The 16,510-nt window shown below is 42.7% G+C and overlaps 1 protein-coding gene and 1 long non-coding RNA gene across 2 annotated transcripts; both read left to right on the top strand.

Moving 5' to 3' along the window:
- The first annotated feature begins 14,153 nt into the window (after positions 1 to 14,153).
- On the top strand, positions 14,154 to 15,749 carry LOC146238144 (uncharacterized). The gene is made up of 5 exons (XR_014740624.1): positions 14,154 to 14,450; positions 14,565 to 14,681; positions 14,800 to 14,927; positions 15,076 to 15,273; positions 15,384 to 15,749. It is a non-coding gene; the product is annotated as an uncharacterized LOC146238144 (long non-coding RNA).
- A 2-nt stretch (positions 15,750 to 15,751) lies between these two features.
- Positions 15,752 to 16,483, top strand: LOC146238143 (N-lysine methyltransferase KMT5A-A-like; the record flags this gene model as incomplete). The annotated part of the gene is made up of 2 exons (XM_084684873.1): positions 15,752 to 15,947; positions 16,072 to 16,483. Coding segments are annotated over 2 exons (561 nt in total), but the record flags the coding sequence as incomplete, so codon positions are not given.
- Positions 16,484 to 16,510: the final 27 nt, after the last annotated feature.

Below are 16,510 nucleotides of genomic sequence, written 5' to 3'. Positions count from 1 at the left end.
GCTGGATTTGAACCTCTAACGTTGAAGTTTCCAGGACACCAATTTATCCTAGTGAGCTATTCTCAGTGCTGGAAATCACAGATTTCAGTTACTGGGTAAAAATATTAGCAGTTTTTCCTGTGGCAAGCGTGGTCAGATTTGGCCCAAGTTTAGACAGCTGTAATTCAGTTTTATTTTGACATGTCAAGGTGGTTGTGGTTTGAAGATTATCTGTGCCAAATTAGGTGAATTTTTGATATTCACCTAAAACGTTTCAATCAATCATTCAAAATGGCGGCCACATCAATTCAGCTGGTATCACAATTTAACATGTGTCAGACACATGATCGCCCCCTAGCGGTTAGATGACACAACCTTTTGTGGACCTCTTTGGAACAGGGTCCCGAGCACCTGTACCAAGTTTGATGGCTTCGCGGCTTGGCCACCAAATACAATACAAAATTGAGCACTGTCATAGCCAAAAAAAGTGATAGACAACCCTCACACTACTGGTGATGAGAAAGTACTAACTTTGTCAGAGTCCGACGAACATGTGTCCCCGTTATTTTTTCCGTTTCCCTTCGTGCCAAATGGTGCATTCTGATCTTGCAGTACCAGGACAATGCCATTTTCACCAAAAGATGAACATGATTGTCCTCCACAGAGGTTTCAAACATGTGGTTGTGCAGCTGAGGGAAGAGGTTCTTGTCAGCACTGTCACTTAGGACTTGGGTGACAAAAGGGTGGGTGGATAAAGTCACTCCAGTGCCTTGTGGGGGCTTGCCTCCCTTTGTTTTCAAAACTCTTTGAAAGCAACGCTCAGTAGCCTTGCACACTTCCACAATGCCATGTGATGGCTTCTGCAGTCCTCGGTCTTTCTTGGCAACAAAAGGGTGTGGGGTTGCAGTAGAACTTAAAGCTTCAGTACAAGGTATGCAGGTGTGTCTTTCTTTGATTTTCTCCACCACAAATCCAGCAAAGTAACTGATTGCGGCGGTCTTATATTCAGACACATCTTCCACATTTGGGCAGCTGGAATAATCATGATCAGACATCTCTGGCTCTACTGGCGTCAAGTCAAGCCTGCGGGAGATGTTAACAGTTGCAGGTATCGCCTCCAAGACGTTGGTGTCATCTCTGATCAGACAGATGCCTGTGCCTTGTTTCACCTGATGCCTCACCAGAAGCCGTTTGTATGCTGCTTTAAACTGTCTGGCAGTTAGATTGTTATTGAATCCTCCACGGGCTCTAACAGCTGAAAACAACAGTTTCAGGTGATATTGACTTAATTTGTAGGTGAGGAGGTACCTGCACGGTGCATTTGGTACATCTACAAGTTCTTGAAATACATTCCAAATGCTCCTGCAACTGGCTATGAGTCCAATTACACAGGTGTGTCTCCTCCATCCTTAAGCTCAAGAAGGCAGTTTTCAGCACTTTGCAGAAGGTCTTTTCTGCTGTCTTTATTTAAAACGAGCATTGGTGCTTTGGTTCCCTTGACAAGAGGATTTCTGCTATTTAGGACATCAAAAGCATTATCAATTGTTTTAATGAAGTCCACCGTCTACTCACATCCTCTGAACTGAGGCAAGTGCAGTTCTTTGTTGCAGTATTCCAAAGCATCTGCAACACTCCGTCTGAAAACCTGAGCGGCAAGTTTCACCTTCATCTTCTGTTTCCTCCACTGAATGTGAGCCAATTTCAGCTTGTTTCCCAGCCGCAGTCCCTCCTTTTCTTGAAGAGTATTGAGCTCTTCAATGTACTGCCATCGTATCTTTCCTCCTCTTGTCTGAAAGACTCCTCCATCAGCTAAAGCGTTCGTCAGTAATTTCAACATTGGGATTGGGATTGTGTGTGGGCAGGTGTGTTTTTATATAGGGTGAAATGGAATGAGAAATGTTATACAAGATGCCTGAAAGGGGTGTATTTATGTAAATGTCCACATTGCCTCAATATCTTTGTGTCAATAAATCAAATATCATTTTGACTGATGGTTTTTAAACCTTATTGGGTTCAAGAATTCATCACTCTGAAGTAACATCAACAATTTCACCTTAGTATGTCCAAATATGATTGAATTTGAGTACTTTAAACTGGCTGAATCAAACAACTCTTACCACAGAAGAAACAGCTTACTATACTGTAACTGAACATGACAATATTCAACACTGATAATAGCTCAATGGACTGGGACAGTGACCGGCAAAGTATAAGGTTGTAGGTTTGAATCCAGCAGCAGTCTTTTAGCCTGTCTTAAATTTGAATATCTGTTTAGTTAAACAGGATGACATAATTATGGAATACCATGCGCAATTTCATGCAATTCCACTTTAAAATGTCAACCGTTTCTTAACATTTGTCCCAAAGCTGACCAAAGCTAATACTCTGCCCTTTCTACTCATACGTTCTCATCAGTTGGTGATTGAATTTGAGTACTTTAAACTGGCTGAATCAAACAACTCTTACCACAGAAGAAACAGCTTACTATACTGTAACTGAACATGACAATATTCAACACTGAGAATAGCTCAATGGACTGGGACAGTGACCGGCAAAGTATAAGGTTGTAGGTTTGAATCCAGCAGCAGTCTTTTAGCCTGTCTTAAATTTGAATATCTGTTTAGTTAAACAGGATGACATAATTATGGAATACCATGCGCAATTTCATGCAATTCCACTTTAAAATGTCAACCGTTTCTTAACATTTGTCCCAAAGCTGACCAAAGCTAATACTCTGCCCTTTCTACTCATACGTTCTCATCAGTTGGTGTGTAGCCTAGAGGATAGATAGGCTGCCTTGTGACCTTATGCTCATAAGTTTCAAATCCCCATTCAGCATATTGTATATGTGTCATTTGCCTATTAAAATCACAAAATAATCGAGCCCCACCCCCTGCGACACTGTCACCTTTTTTACTCTGAGGAGTTTGCAGGTCTGAGACAGAAGGAGACCACTAGCTCTTTACCTATTGGTTCGACGGCGGAGAAGAAGAATGTATTGGGTCCACTGATATGCAGATTTTCTGTATACACTAGCTTGTGTGTCAGTGAGTAAGAGGTGTCTCAGTGAGTAAGAGGTCGCTCCGTGGGCCCCTAGAAGGCCATGTACAGATCTAGGAATGCACTTTGTGTAACCTCTGGAGAGCGAGAAAGTAGATAATAGTCTCCAAACTTAGTTATGACCGCATCACCTGTGTGCCGTTTCCCCTGTGCATCATTTGTGGAATGTGTTCTGTTTAAGGGCATGTTTTGGTGGTTACTATATCTGTACTGTCCAGTTAATGTATATAGTTGCCATCTGAGAGACATGTTTTTCACTCATGGCTATCACTCGGTTGTGAACTGATGGTGTGATCCGAGCTTGTTGCTAATACACCCAGTCAAATCTTTTTCATTTCATTATCTTCCTTGGCCTACCTTCTGACAGTAAAACGTCATCTATCAATACAAACTAGAGAGGGTACAATTTCTGGGGAAATTGTAGGGTGTGCTTGCTTGCTTCAGTTGTAGGTGGGTCCGTTTTCCCTTCTATTGATATTTTCAAGCATTTAGCCTACTCATATTGCATATTTCATTAAGAATACCCTTTGAAACAAGGAACCCCCTTTGAAACAAGCTACTGTAACAACGTTGTCACTGGCAGTATTTCAGATGGAATTGCGATTCAAATAGTACCGTCTGCTAACTGAAAATAATGTAAATAAGTTCGATATTAATTTAGGGGGACATGGCTAATTCAAAAAGAGTTTGCTAGGGGCAAGCTAGCTGCCGTTGCTATCCACACTCCACTGATTGTTTGAAAGTGCAGGAAATTAGAACGTTTCTATTGTAAGGGATAATGTAAAGTAGACCCGACAGTACGAACAGCACCCCGACGCGAAGTGCTTTGTTTCGCCCTGAAGGGGCTTATTTCCCCGATAATGACCGGCGTGCTATACATTATCCCGCTTATTACACGGCTACTTGCCAACAAAAATAACTTAACACAGTGTGTCATTTGACAATGTATTTGTTACCATTCGTATTGTTGATCAGCAGAGAAATAGTTCGCCAAAGACGTTGACCTTCATAGACTTTGAACATTATTTTGTCTTCAAATCAGCTGACGTCGCTAAGCAACAGAGTACGCTGGGGTTGAAAAGTTACCGGACTACTTGCGCAGTGCTACAAAAGACGTGAATCCGAGGCAAAAAGGCCACTTCCCTTCACAGCGGTCAATATATGCATAGCCACGGTCAAGTATGAGAAAATTGTTCACCGCAGAACATTGGGAAGCCCCATTCAAGTGAATGGAGCATTCTACAGCATTAAGAACAGCCGTGTAATAAGACATAATAAAGTTTAGCCATAGTTGTGGCATTGAAGACAGTACTGTAGCCTACTACACTGCCAGTGCGCGAGCCGAGTCTTTGACTCTGAGGCTAACGTCAAAACAAGACGCGGTCTCACTCAAAAGTTTTACACAAATAACAAAAATATGCTGACCCGCTGGCTGTCTTCGCAATCGCCATTTCAATCAGGAGAGACCTGGATAAGTGAAAGATATTTATTACAGAATAATAAATGTACTACAATGTTTGGAACTTGGACCCCGCGGGGAATTATATAAATCAACGGGCGCCTGCTCAACGCCCGAAGACGAATCCCCCACGGAGGCCAGAGACTGGTGACGGTGGCACAGCCGACAACCAATCCAGCCGAAGATGGAGACAGGTGGCAACCGGGAGGTGGAGGGTCGCGCACTTTACAGCATGAACGAACTACACAGGGAGAGAATCGTTTTTAAAGGCACAGATCATATGACGCCATGTACTGTAGGCGGGAGCGCTAATCAACCTGAACCCCAGTGACCGCCCGACCCGGGAACGGGGGAAGGTAGGGCGTTCTTAGCGGGGGGAGTGAGTAGTGTACACTACAATTGAGCCCTAGTGCAGGGATCGGTCTTGCCTGACTGAACTTGCGCTATGCTTCATATCTTTAAAACACTGCTGTCCATTTGGATGTAGAATTGACCCTGGTACGAAATTAAGAAAATACTCACCAGACGCAGATCGACAACACTGTTGTTGCTGCTGTAGTCGTCAATGGAGGCTGATGGGGCTCTCACATAGCAAACAAATCAAAGTTTTTACAGCAACCTACATTTAAATCTCACCACCTGGCTGTTTTCACAATAGTCATATCGTCATAACATTTCCCTCTTTCTGTTTTTTCGTGTAAAACTGAACTATAAAATTAGCTACCAAAATATTACTATTGACGCTTTCTTGCATGGCTGCCGCCTAAAAGACTAGGTGGTCTCACAGGCGACCTGCACTCGCTGAAATTTCAAAGACTTTCACAACCTAAATCAAAAATCCGAGATTGCAGTTCCACTCAAAATTGCTTTCTCTACAAAGCCAAACGGTTGTGATTTTTTGGGGGTATTTTTCACTCGTAATCCAAGCTCCAATTTGCGAGCTCGAACGTCTCTATCACGTTGTATCCATGCGTCGTTGCTAACGTGTAGTGACGTAGCTAGCACAGAGTTACCCTTCGTCGACTAAAGGCACTTTTCGCCACAAAAACGTAGCAACCTCCTAAACTGTGCAACGGAACGTAAATCCCAATACAAGCAACTCAATCGAGACTAGGGATGGGTATCGAGAACCGGTTCTGTAAGGACCCGGTTCCAAATTTCTCAAAACCCGAATATCAATAAGGTCCAAGCTTATCGATAACGCTATCGAGACCAAGTAATATAATGTAACATTGACTTATGTCTCGAGAAATAAGTAATGTTATTTAAATCAAATCGCTGGTACACAAACATACGTATAAACTAATAAAATGACTAAATTCAATTGAATGGCCTGCCAACCGCCTTTAAACTAAACAAAGAAGAATGTTATTGCCTCACGCGCTACCTCGCTTCATTTATCATTTTGTTGCTAGCTACGATAGCAGAACACACGAAACGGTCAAAGGCTTGGCTACATTTTATTAAAGCCAAAGATAAAGACGAAGCAAAGTGCGATACATTTTCTAAAGTAATTTCTTGTAAAGGGGGGAAACAACTGCGATGAAAAAGCACCTCAACGTTGTGCATCAGATAAAGATAAAAAGCAGTACTTCGACTGTCTCCGAGTCGCAACGGTGCAAACTCCAGCTGCCTTTGCAGGACAATCCTCTGGTGAGCGCACCACAACTTCGTAGCGAGTCTCCGTCGTTGACAATAATAAGCCAATTCAGGGCTCAACAGTGCAACTATTTAGCATATGCCCCTAAAATTTGATGTGTGCGCGAACTGCAAAAATTATTTACGAGCACAGTGTGTGGGTATAGACAAGCCTCCCCCCCTCACTGTTGATCATTCAAAACATAGCCACCGCAAGCATGGCTCTGTGGGATGCTTAAACATTGTGTTAAACAAAAACAGAGACAGAAGAAAATAGGGATAAGATAAGGAAGGTTTGGGATTGGTTAGCTGGTCATTTAGCTATATCAGGTGCATTTTGTTGAAACGTGTTCAACTTTTCATAAAGTCGATGAGCTTGACAATGTCACTTTGTCAACCAACCAATTACTCACAGTCTAGTTACTCATCCAGGTTGTGGACAGATTTAGATATAGCCAGAGTCAGGATCCATTGTGCCTATTTGCTCCTTTTAGCCAGTGTCCTCCTGAGAGCAACACGTTCCCCTTGTTCTATTTTACATCTGTTTTACTTAAGAAATAGAAAAGTATCGATAGTGGTATCGATAAAGACTCGAATCGTTAAGCAGTCTCAAAAATGGTATCGATATCGATAAAAATTAACGATACCCATCCCTAATCGAGACCAAGATAAACATTTTGACACAGGCATTGTCTATGTAGTCCAAATATTAACAAAGTTTAAGAGAGTGAAAATAAACAATAAATAATAATAGTAATATATATGTGAGATAACAATGGTTTGTGCTCGCCGACATAACAAATGCAGCCATCAAAGTTAACAACCAGCTGTTTCTTGCCATTAAATGCACAACAAAACAACTATTTGGCTTCATATTTTTAGGTTGTTTATGACAGATCTATTGTCTATAGTCTTCTTCCAAATCCTCCATCATAGACGTGGACCTTGGGGGTTGAGCAGGCCCTTGATTGTGATTGGGGTGTTACTTTCTTGATAGTGGGGCATTGGATAGGCCTGAAAAGCAAAGGGTTGTGGCTGTTTTTTAAACATGATGCCAATGTCCTGGAGTTGGCCTGGAAACCGGAGGTGTTGGTGTGTCTTTTTCTGCCTGTTCCATGTCTGTAAGGTACTAAAGGATGTGAACTTGTGGGTCAATCAGTTCAGCCTGGGGGCAAGGCTGAGGGCGAAAAAGTATATTTCCTCCTCATTGTTTGGGACAGAGTGGAACAGGGACTTTTTCTGCTGTCAGGATTTGGAGAAGCTCTTGGTCACTTGTCGATCCTTGCTTTCTTTTTCTGCTTGCAGGTGACGTCTGTGTGGGTTGTGTTGCAAGCTTAGAAGTTAATAGCTGCACTCTGGGGTGTGGTGGTGGGACAACTCTGATTCAGAGAGCTGTTGGGTTGGGGTTGCAGACCTGTGTCGAGCTTCTGTGGGATGTGGAGAGGAGCAGTGTGACAACCAACTGAAACTGTACAATATTGATTGCAAGAGTTACAACATTTTGAGCCAAATATTTACATTAATGCAAGTCAAATATAAAGGGAGGTCAATGGGAGTGGACCAAGAAATGGCTCATAACTTTTATTCAGTTGATCTTTAAATTTTGAATCGGCTACATGCTTACTCGTGGGACTTGTGTGAACACATCGGCAAAACAACTTAAACTGTACAATATTTATTGCAATAATTACAACATTTTGAGGGAAATATTTACTTAAATGCAAGTCAAACATGAAGGGAGGTCAATGGGAGTGGACCAAGAAATGGCTCATAACTTTTATTCAGTTGATCTAAAAAAATAGAATCGACTTGGTGCTTACTCGTGGGACTGGTGTGAACACGTTGGCATTACATTTGAGACTGTGAGACATTTATTGCCAGAGATACCATCGTTACAACGTTTTGAGCCAAATCAAATATGAAAGGAGGTCAAAGGGAGTGGACTAATAAAGGCTCATAACTTTTATTCAGTTGATCAAAAATGTTGCATTGGCTACGTGCTTACTCATGGGACTTGTGAATACGTTGGTACCACTTTTGAGACTAAGACAATTAGTGCCAGATATAACAGTTTCAGCCAAATAATTGGTGTTAAGTTTAGTGCAAGTCAAAGACTAATTCTATTCTACACCTCACGTCTCTTCACAGTGCCAGAATAGAGTCAAGCTCAACAGGGTCTTCTTTCGCAACTGATTCTGCCAAGCTGTTTCTTTTGCTGTGGTTTCATTAGATAGTTGGTAGGGACAGTGGAAATCCTGTTCATGCATTCATGCGCCTTATTAATTAGGCGAAGCATTTGGCTACCTTAACTGAGTCACAATTCACTCCCGCCGTATTACCCACGCTTCTTTGAATTTCTTCACTAAGACATTCAGACGCACAGCCTATCGCCTGGGTATTCTACTCAAATTCACTCCCCGGGGCCCCCATCCGTCCATGGGCTTTAGTGGCCTGGGGTGGGCAAGGGTAACCCATGTCCCTCAATTGAGTCCTCGAGGCAGAACGCCCCAGGACAACGCTTCACCGGCCGGCGGGACACTGAACGCTACCACCCGGCTTATGTCTAAATTTGGCGAGTTTAAGTAGTGAAAGGCAACTATTCCGCCTTTTACATCGGGCGTCGATGATCTGTCAAACCATGTGACTTTGTGCGCTTCAAAGGACAGAGACATGCCTGCTGTAATGGCACCCGCACCTTGCGCGGGACCATGGCCCAGTCGTTTTCCACAAACGAGTGTGCACCCTTGGAGAGCAGGAATCCAAAGCACTTTTTTGGGCTGCACGCGCATCCCCGTCAGTTGGCAAAAGGTCTCCAGTTGATCAACCGCCGAAATGTCTGTTGTCCAGGGTGGCATTCACAAGCTTCAGCATGGGCATCAATGCAAAAACGCTTCCCTTTCTTGACAAAAAAAAACATGTACTCAGTCTGCTCTTCATTGGTGCTCAGATGAACTGCTTTGCCCTCTTTTGCTGTCATCACTGGGCCATGGTAGTCACACACCACCTCACCAGCCTGAAATGTCCGAGTTGCTGTGACACCCCGTCCCTTGCTTTCAATGTTTGTCACTGCATGTCCTCGCCACTTCTGTGAAGTGGTGTAGCGCTGGATCTGTGAAGGGTCGATCAAAGGGATCGCAGATGCTGGGGGATTCCACTCTTGAAGGATCGCATCTGTCTTGGGGATGTTCCTCTTCCAGTCCCTCTTCCTTCCTGTTCTTTTGAGTAGGCCTTTCACTCTGCTTTGTGCAGGGAGGCGTCAGCACTGTGCTGTCAAAAGAAAATGTATCATTAATTGAGGAGAGACTACTTTTGATTACTTAACATCTTACACATACCATTTTTACTTTTATTAAATATGGTCAAATTCTTTAAATATTCACCGGCAACATGCTGCGCCCGTAGTTTCTTCTGCTCTTTTAGCCAATGGTAATAGAGTGGCCGCTGCAACTCGAGGGAGATCTGTGTGCGCAGGGCCTTAGCTGGCGGCTCCCCATCCAGAGTCACCGGGTGCATTTCAAGAAGTCTCGCAAACACCCTCTTGGTCGCCATCTTCTTATTGGAGCCATTGACGCATGCTGACCGGGCAGACTCAGGGCTAAATAATAAATGAAAAAATAATAGAAGAATATAACAACATTAGTCTACAGTCTGTCAAAATATACAAATGTATGACTGTGTAAAGATATTGTTGATTGATATTGTTGATTGTACAGAGTTTGTTACCTTGAGTCACCAGCAATCTCATCCAGCAGTTTCCTGGCCTCCACAACTGTATCCACTGTAGCTGATGAACAGGCGAGATATCCCGCCAACAGGGACTGTCTGGCATAGCTCATGCCATTGGTGGACAGACCAAAAGCTAGACGTGCGTCTTGGACAGAAACTGGCTGGATGTGGTATCTGAAATGTAGGTTTGAAAAACATTCATGACATTTATTGACATTTTACCTGAGAAAACTCTTAAATGAAGCACGTACTGAAGTGGAAATTAATCAAGGCGGTTAGCTTACTTGACATGCAGCCGTTTCAGATCCGTGCAGGCATTGTGAATGGGTTTCCCGGTGGTGGAGATAAAAAAGCATTCCTCGTTTTCACTGCCTAATACTTCTTTGTAGGTGAGGAGTTGTGGCCGCACCTGAGAATAGTACAGATCAAACCACTGTTGGCAGAGGAAAAGTAAGAAGGAAAGTAAGGTTAATAACTTTACAAACATTTTATTGTGAACAGGTTATGGTGAGTTTCAGGAAATTAGATAAACTTACCAGGGATTCCTCTGCTGAGAAGGCAAACGTGGCAACAAGTGTAGCTGGTGTCTTGTGGTGTGTGACTGTAACAACTGTGAAGCCTGATTGCCTCTGTCTGTCAAGCCAGTTCTTCACCTGCACCAAACAAGGAAATGACTTATATTAGTAAGATTATCAAAATACTAGTACGGTCAAATTTGCGGTCAAAGTGAAAACAAGAACAGTATTACTCACAGTCAAGTGCTGTACGATGGATGGCTGTTGGAGGTGTTTCAACATCACAACTGCCTCAAGATAAAACACCATCAAGCTGCAGTCGCTGTGAGCCAAGTCTGTGCCTCCACCTTTGTTGACCTTTGAGAGAATGGATAAGAAATCCATCTTGGCTGCCCTCAGCAGAGCCAAGCAGTCATGTGGACCTCTCTCGGTGCACTGCTCACTCTCACCCGTCTCAGACGCTTCAACTTCAGGTGGCTGTCTGGTTGTGCTAGTGGAAGGCCTTCCGGTGACATCAGTCACAACCATGTTGCGAGACTGAAGCTCCTCTATCAGCCGACTGCATGGGTCAGGAGCATTTGTAAATCTCTCAACTAGGTCATAGCTGAAAAAAAATACCACTCTTTAGAATCCCCTGAGCATTCATCTTTGCCTGCTTGACCACTGCAGGAATGGAGTAGGTTGAAGTCTTCATACTGACTTGGTGTAGATGAGCAGAGAGCTTATCCTGGGATTTCTTGCAGTGAGGACACAAAAGCCACTGGATATCTCTTGGAGCCATGATTCTGTATATTCTTCAGAAGGTCAAGGTGTATACTTGAGCAGAAGAAATAGCAAGTGAATGGAACTCAAATGTATGGTCAATTGTAGGCCCCCACATGTTCCAAATTAACAGCCATTAACAACCCATTTGGGGCATTTATTGTTTGCCGCTTTAAGGGGCGGGGCCAATTACACTTGGTTGATGAGATCAGCTATAGAATGTCACATATCTAAGCTAAATAGACATATCCTATAAAGTTTTCATTTATACAGTCTCAGTTCTGGTCGAAAGGTGTTTATGAAAGTCTAACAAGTAAGCAGACGTTTGAATCATCCTTGTAAGATAAACAGAACATGAGAAACTGATAAATTGGGATCAAAATGGCTTAACAGTGCTGAATTCTAAATCCTGTATCACACAGTAACAAATTTAGTATCAATATGTTCAGGCCAGTGCCATCAATAACCACAGAGGTGATTCAGACTTTCATATGTACAATGTAATTGAGTTAAAGTTAAACTAAAGTTTTGTCAGTCTGCTGAGTCCAGAAAGGTGTGAAAAGATGCTAAATCTGATTGAGGGCTTTTGTGAACATATGCACCCAATACTAGGAGTGATTGGTATATGCTAAAAGGGTCATTTGGGGTTCATGGGTCACTGGCATAACTAGACAGGAAAGGGATAGGTCATTTCAGTTGCTCATAGGGATCCTGCTGTGAAGACTTCTTTTCTGGACTGGAAGCCAGAAGTATCTTTTTATGATGGGAGACCAACCTAAGAAGCCTATTGACCGCCGATATCTCTACTGTCTGCAATGCCACAAGCCACAGAACAAGTTGTCTGTACACCTGGGGCCGGTTGCACAAAACACCTTAAGTTTTTTCCTTAAGTATGACACTTAAGGGTACATTATTCCTTAGCTAAGGGATTTACTTAAGGGGGTTGCACAGAATCCCTTAAATGATTTCCTTAGCTAAGGTGAAACGTTAAGGAATTTACTACATTTAACGTGATTTTACAGCAGTAAAATTCGACCGTTTCCACGGTGACCGCGTTGTTTGGTTGTATCTAGTGCATCACCTTCGTAGCTAGAGCTAGCTAGTAGCTAGCTTATAGACCTGCGAAAAGAAGGCAAGAAAACCAAATTGGTCAGAGGAGGAAAATATTGTGCTTCTTCAGGAATACAAAAGAGAAAGCGCATACTAAAACGTAAATTTGATCCACAAATAACTGCAAACAAAAAACGATGTTTTTTGGAAACGTAAGATTGTAGGACGAAATTGCATCAAAATTGCATCAAAAATAAACCTCAATAAGTTTGGTGAACCGGGCAATTCAAGAAATAAAAAATATATGCTAGAGCTAGCTATGATAACTTGACTGTTATGTCTAAATAAGAGATAACCAATTTCAGGAGGGAGTCCAATAAAACAGGAGATATCAACTTTATTCATAGCATAGGTCTTGTTGCTACTCAGTAGCCTAACGTTTTTAAAAAGTGAGCGCTAGCCTACAGTACTTCTTAGGTAGCTAACTAGATCAAAATGAGATCAACAATTACACTGCATTTACAGGAATGAGTCTATACTATATTTATATTATAGCTACTTTATTTACAGCAGTAGCCGACGCTTAAATAGTAGCTATTCATGTTTAGACCGCAGCACAGTAACTTAACAGAGTGCCATAGGTGTGGGATGGGTTTATTTATCTCCATAAACGCAGCCATGTTGCGGTAAAGAATAAGTCTGAGGTACCTTAAGTTTTCTTCCTTACTTTGTTTGCTAAGGTCTTTCGTGCAACGCTCCTTAAGGGATTCCTTAAGTATAAGACGAAGTTAAGGAGAAAACCTTAAATACTTAGGGGACCTTTAAGGAAACCTTAAGGAAAATACTTAAGGGTGCTTTGTGCAACCGATTATATTTTAAGGAAACCTTAACTCTGTCTTTAAGGAAAATCTTAACTTAAGGTTCTTTGTGCAACCGGCCCCTGGCCAGGGCCTGTATGAAAAACAGCACACCACAAGAACGAGCAACTGAGGTTGAACGGGCCAAGGAAGACACCAAGAAATGGAGTTTGAACAGAAATTGGGATTACATTCAGATCTGCGAGTTGCTGCCCCACGCAGAATGTCGTTCTGCAATGGTGGATGAGCTTCTACAGAGAGTTTTTTTTTTTATCAGCAACATACCACCAAAGCCCATTGAAGCAAACCATGCAGAGTTGCCTGGCACATCTGGATCAGCCACCACCACATCTATTCCCACCCATGCTTCACCACAAGATGTTCCCAGCCCTGCTCCATCACAAGCTGTTCCTACCCCTGCTCCATCACAAGATGAGGATTCCAGCTCTTTGTCCAGCTGGGATGAGGTGACAGCGGACCCTTCTTGGCAAAGGTATGTATTACACACAGTATCACAGAAAAAGGTAAATATCTACAATGTTTTTGTCCTTCATAAATTAATTCTCATCCCTTTTCAAACAGAGATCCTCCAGCAGTCACCAGCAGCGTCAGGGTGAAAATGCAATCAGCTGGTCTGTATGACAGGTTTCCTGAACATGCCACACTAATTGCAGACTTCAAAAAGTACCTTAGGGACTCTCTCAACGTCTCAAACTGTCAACAGGAGGTGAGATATCTTACACATCATCCAGTCAATTTCAACAATGTTGTATCCATATGTTGACTTTCTTTGAATGATGTTAATGCTAAAAGATCTGGCTAACATGTATTTCTCATCATTCCTCTTAAAGATTGACAACGTGGCACGCTTCCTGCGCTATTTGCAGCCTACAGGAGAGGAAATTGAACTGGACTTCCTCCAAAAAAGCACTGAGACCAGAGAGTATCTGATTCGTTTGCAACAGACAGAAATGAGCGCAGCTACCAGACTGAACTACATCAAGAACATGATACGGTTCGTCGACTTCCTGAAGACAAAGCTGGACATGGAAAAGGATGTGCCAAACCTCCACAGCATGTGCCAGAAATGCAAAGAGTTTCTTCAGACACTCAGGAAGCCAGTAGCCAAATCTCATTCACAAGTGGTTGTCATCACAAAGTAAGTAGTATATCTTTATTGCCCTATTATTGCTTTAATAAACATGTCTCTCTTTTTCTCTACAATCTAGATATGACCGATTTACTCATGGCATGCGCACTGTTGCAGAATGCCAGGAGATTTTGAGGGTTGCAAAGAAGGACTTCCTGAACACATTCCAGAAGTTAATGGATGAATCCGACGTCCCAGACGCGGTTATGGTGTTTCGTCACTTTCAGCGCCCCGGCGCTGTGGAAGGCATGACTGTAAGTGATTCTATCTTAACAGTTTGAAGGAGATTTACCCCGTGATGTGATGTAATGGTCATGTGGAAATGCATACATTAAAATGATATATTATTATGTTTTTATGTTTTCCAGGTGAAGGAGTGGGAGCAGAGAAAGCATGTCAGTGGCAGGGCTGTGATTGGCATTTCCCAACACAAAACTGCAACCCAACAGGTTGTCACATTAGCCTTGACACAGGAAGAAGAAGCTGTAAGTCCTTTAGCAGATGTGTTTCCTATTGATGTTTTAACATTAAGCAAATGATATAATACTTGATGATATAAAACAATGGTTTTCAGTCAAGTTATTGTCTTCCTTGTTCTCACAGTGGTTGCAGACATACCTGGACATGATTCGTCCAGGATATTCAAGGGGTGACTGTGACAAGTTTTTCCTTACAAATAAGGGCAAAGGAGTTACCACTGTCACAAATGACCTAACTCGACTCCATGAAAGGTATGTAACTTCCTACATTCATGTGCTGATGAGTAATGTTCATTGAATGTTGTTCAAATGTACATTTCTTGTATTTCACCCTTTTCACTGTGCATTATCAGACACAATCATATCACAAATTAATGTTTCACAACAAATCTTCTTACAGCTACAAAGTCCAACCTTCGACTAGTATGCAAGTCAGAAGAGCAGCCGAGACGCAGTTGGCATCAGTGTGTACGGAGAGCCAGAAGGAAGATGTGGCACGTTACTTAGCACACACCAGTTCCGTGGCTAACCAGCATTATTGAATGCGACAGCCCCATGTTGTAGCAGCCATAGCTGAGATAATGGAAGCCCACACCGAGTAAGCATCTTTATTTCACACTAAATAGCAGGTCAATTAAATCTGATAGTTGTTTACCAAGTTGTCCTTATTTTGTTTTATTTTAACCCTCATCTTTGTTCATCTTAAAGCAATACAGTGACAACAGAGGGCAGCGCCCCACTACCCAAGAATGTCCAGGCACCTGAGGCTTCCAGCATGGACTTCTTGGCCTTCCTCTCCAAATTCCCTGTTTCCATCGAAGGCCAGCCACCCAGCAAAAGAAGGAGGGTCTCATAAGGGTTCCCGGATGACCGTTCCTTCTACGACAGGTGGCGAGCCTCCCAGTATCTCAAGAGACTGAATCTTATGATGTGTAAGTACTCCAATGAATTATCTATGAATACAACATTGATTACCAAATACAAAAATCACTTACAGAATACATTTGATTTAGTGTGATAAATGACCAGCATGATTTAGGTTATTTTCTTCTTTCAGCAAAAGACATCAGAAACCTACCGTCCAGAACTTGGAGAAGCTGATCAAAGTGCAGGGGTGGACCGCCAAGTATCCTACCCCGAATGAGATTCTGCCAAAGTGGACACCAGCCTCCAAAGAGTCCATTGAAGGTGATGCCCGCACCTACCGGCAAACAAGGAATCAGACATGGAAAGGCCTGGTCATTCAAGACTTTGGAGGAGACAAAGGAAAAGGTAAGAAAACCTGTATTCATCTTGTGCTCCACCCAGGAGTAAAACACATTGAAATGTTTGCCGACCTGTTATGTATTTTTTTGTAATGTATCCAACTCAAAATGTCATCTTCTCTTAATTACAGGAGTGGTGACAACAGAGCCTTTTGCCACAGTTGAAATTGTCTGTGATTACCACGGAATCCTCACCACAGCTGCAGAGGGGAGACAGATGCTGAGCGAGAGCCCAGGAGAAGACTTGCGTGGTCTGTTTTTCTTCAAAGCTGGCAAGACGGAACTCTGCGTCGGAGTTGACATTTTGGGTAGAAGAATCAAGCATTCTTCAAAGCAGCCACTTCACTGCCTTTTCAATGTAGGAGGTGAAAAGCCTGCCATCCTCTTCAGGGCAGTTAAGGACATTCCGACCAACACTGAACTTTCTATTGACCACGGTACTGAGAGGAAGTCCTTCCGAGGACATGGCCTGGACCTGATGTGGCTGGATTTGTAGAAAGATACAAGGCTGGTTCTTATTGGGGCCTAAGAAATGTCTCCATCCTCAAAAAAAGATCAATTTTAGATGGT

This window comes from Hypomesus nipponensis, chromosome 21, assembly GCF_054491055.1.
Source record: "Hypomesus nipponensis isolate SF chromosome 21, ASM5449105v1, whole genome shotgun sequence".
Taxonomy (NCBI): Eukaryota; Metazoa; Chordata; class Actinopteri; order Osmeriformes; family Osmeridae; genus Hypomesus; species Hypomesus nipponensis.
This window is presented reverse-complemented; position numbering and strand designations above follow the sequence as displayed.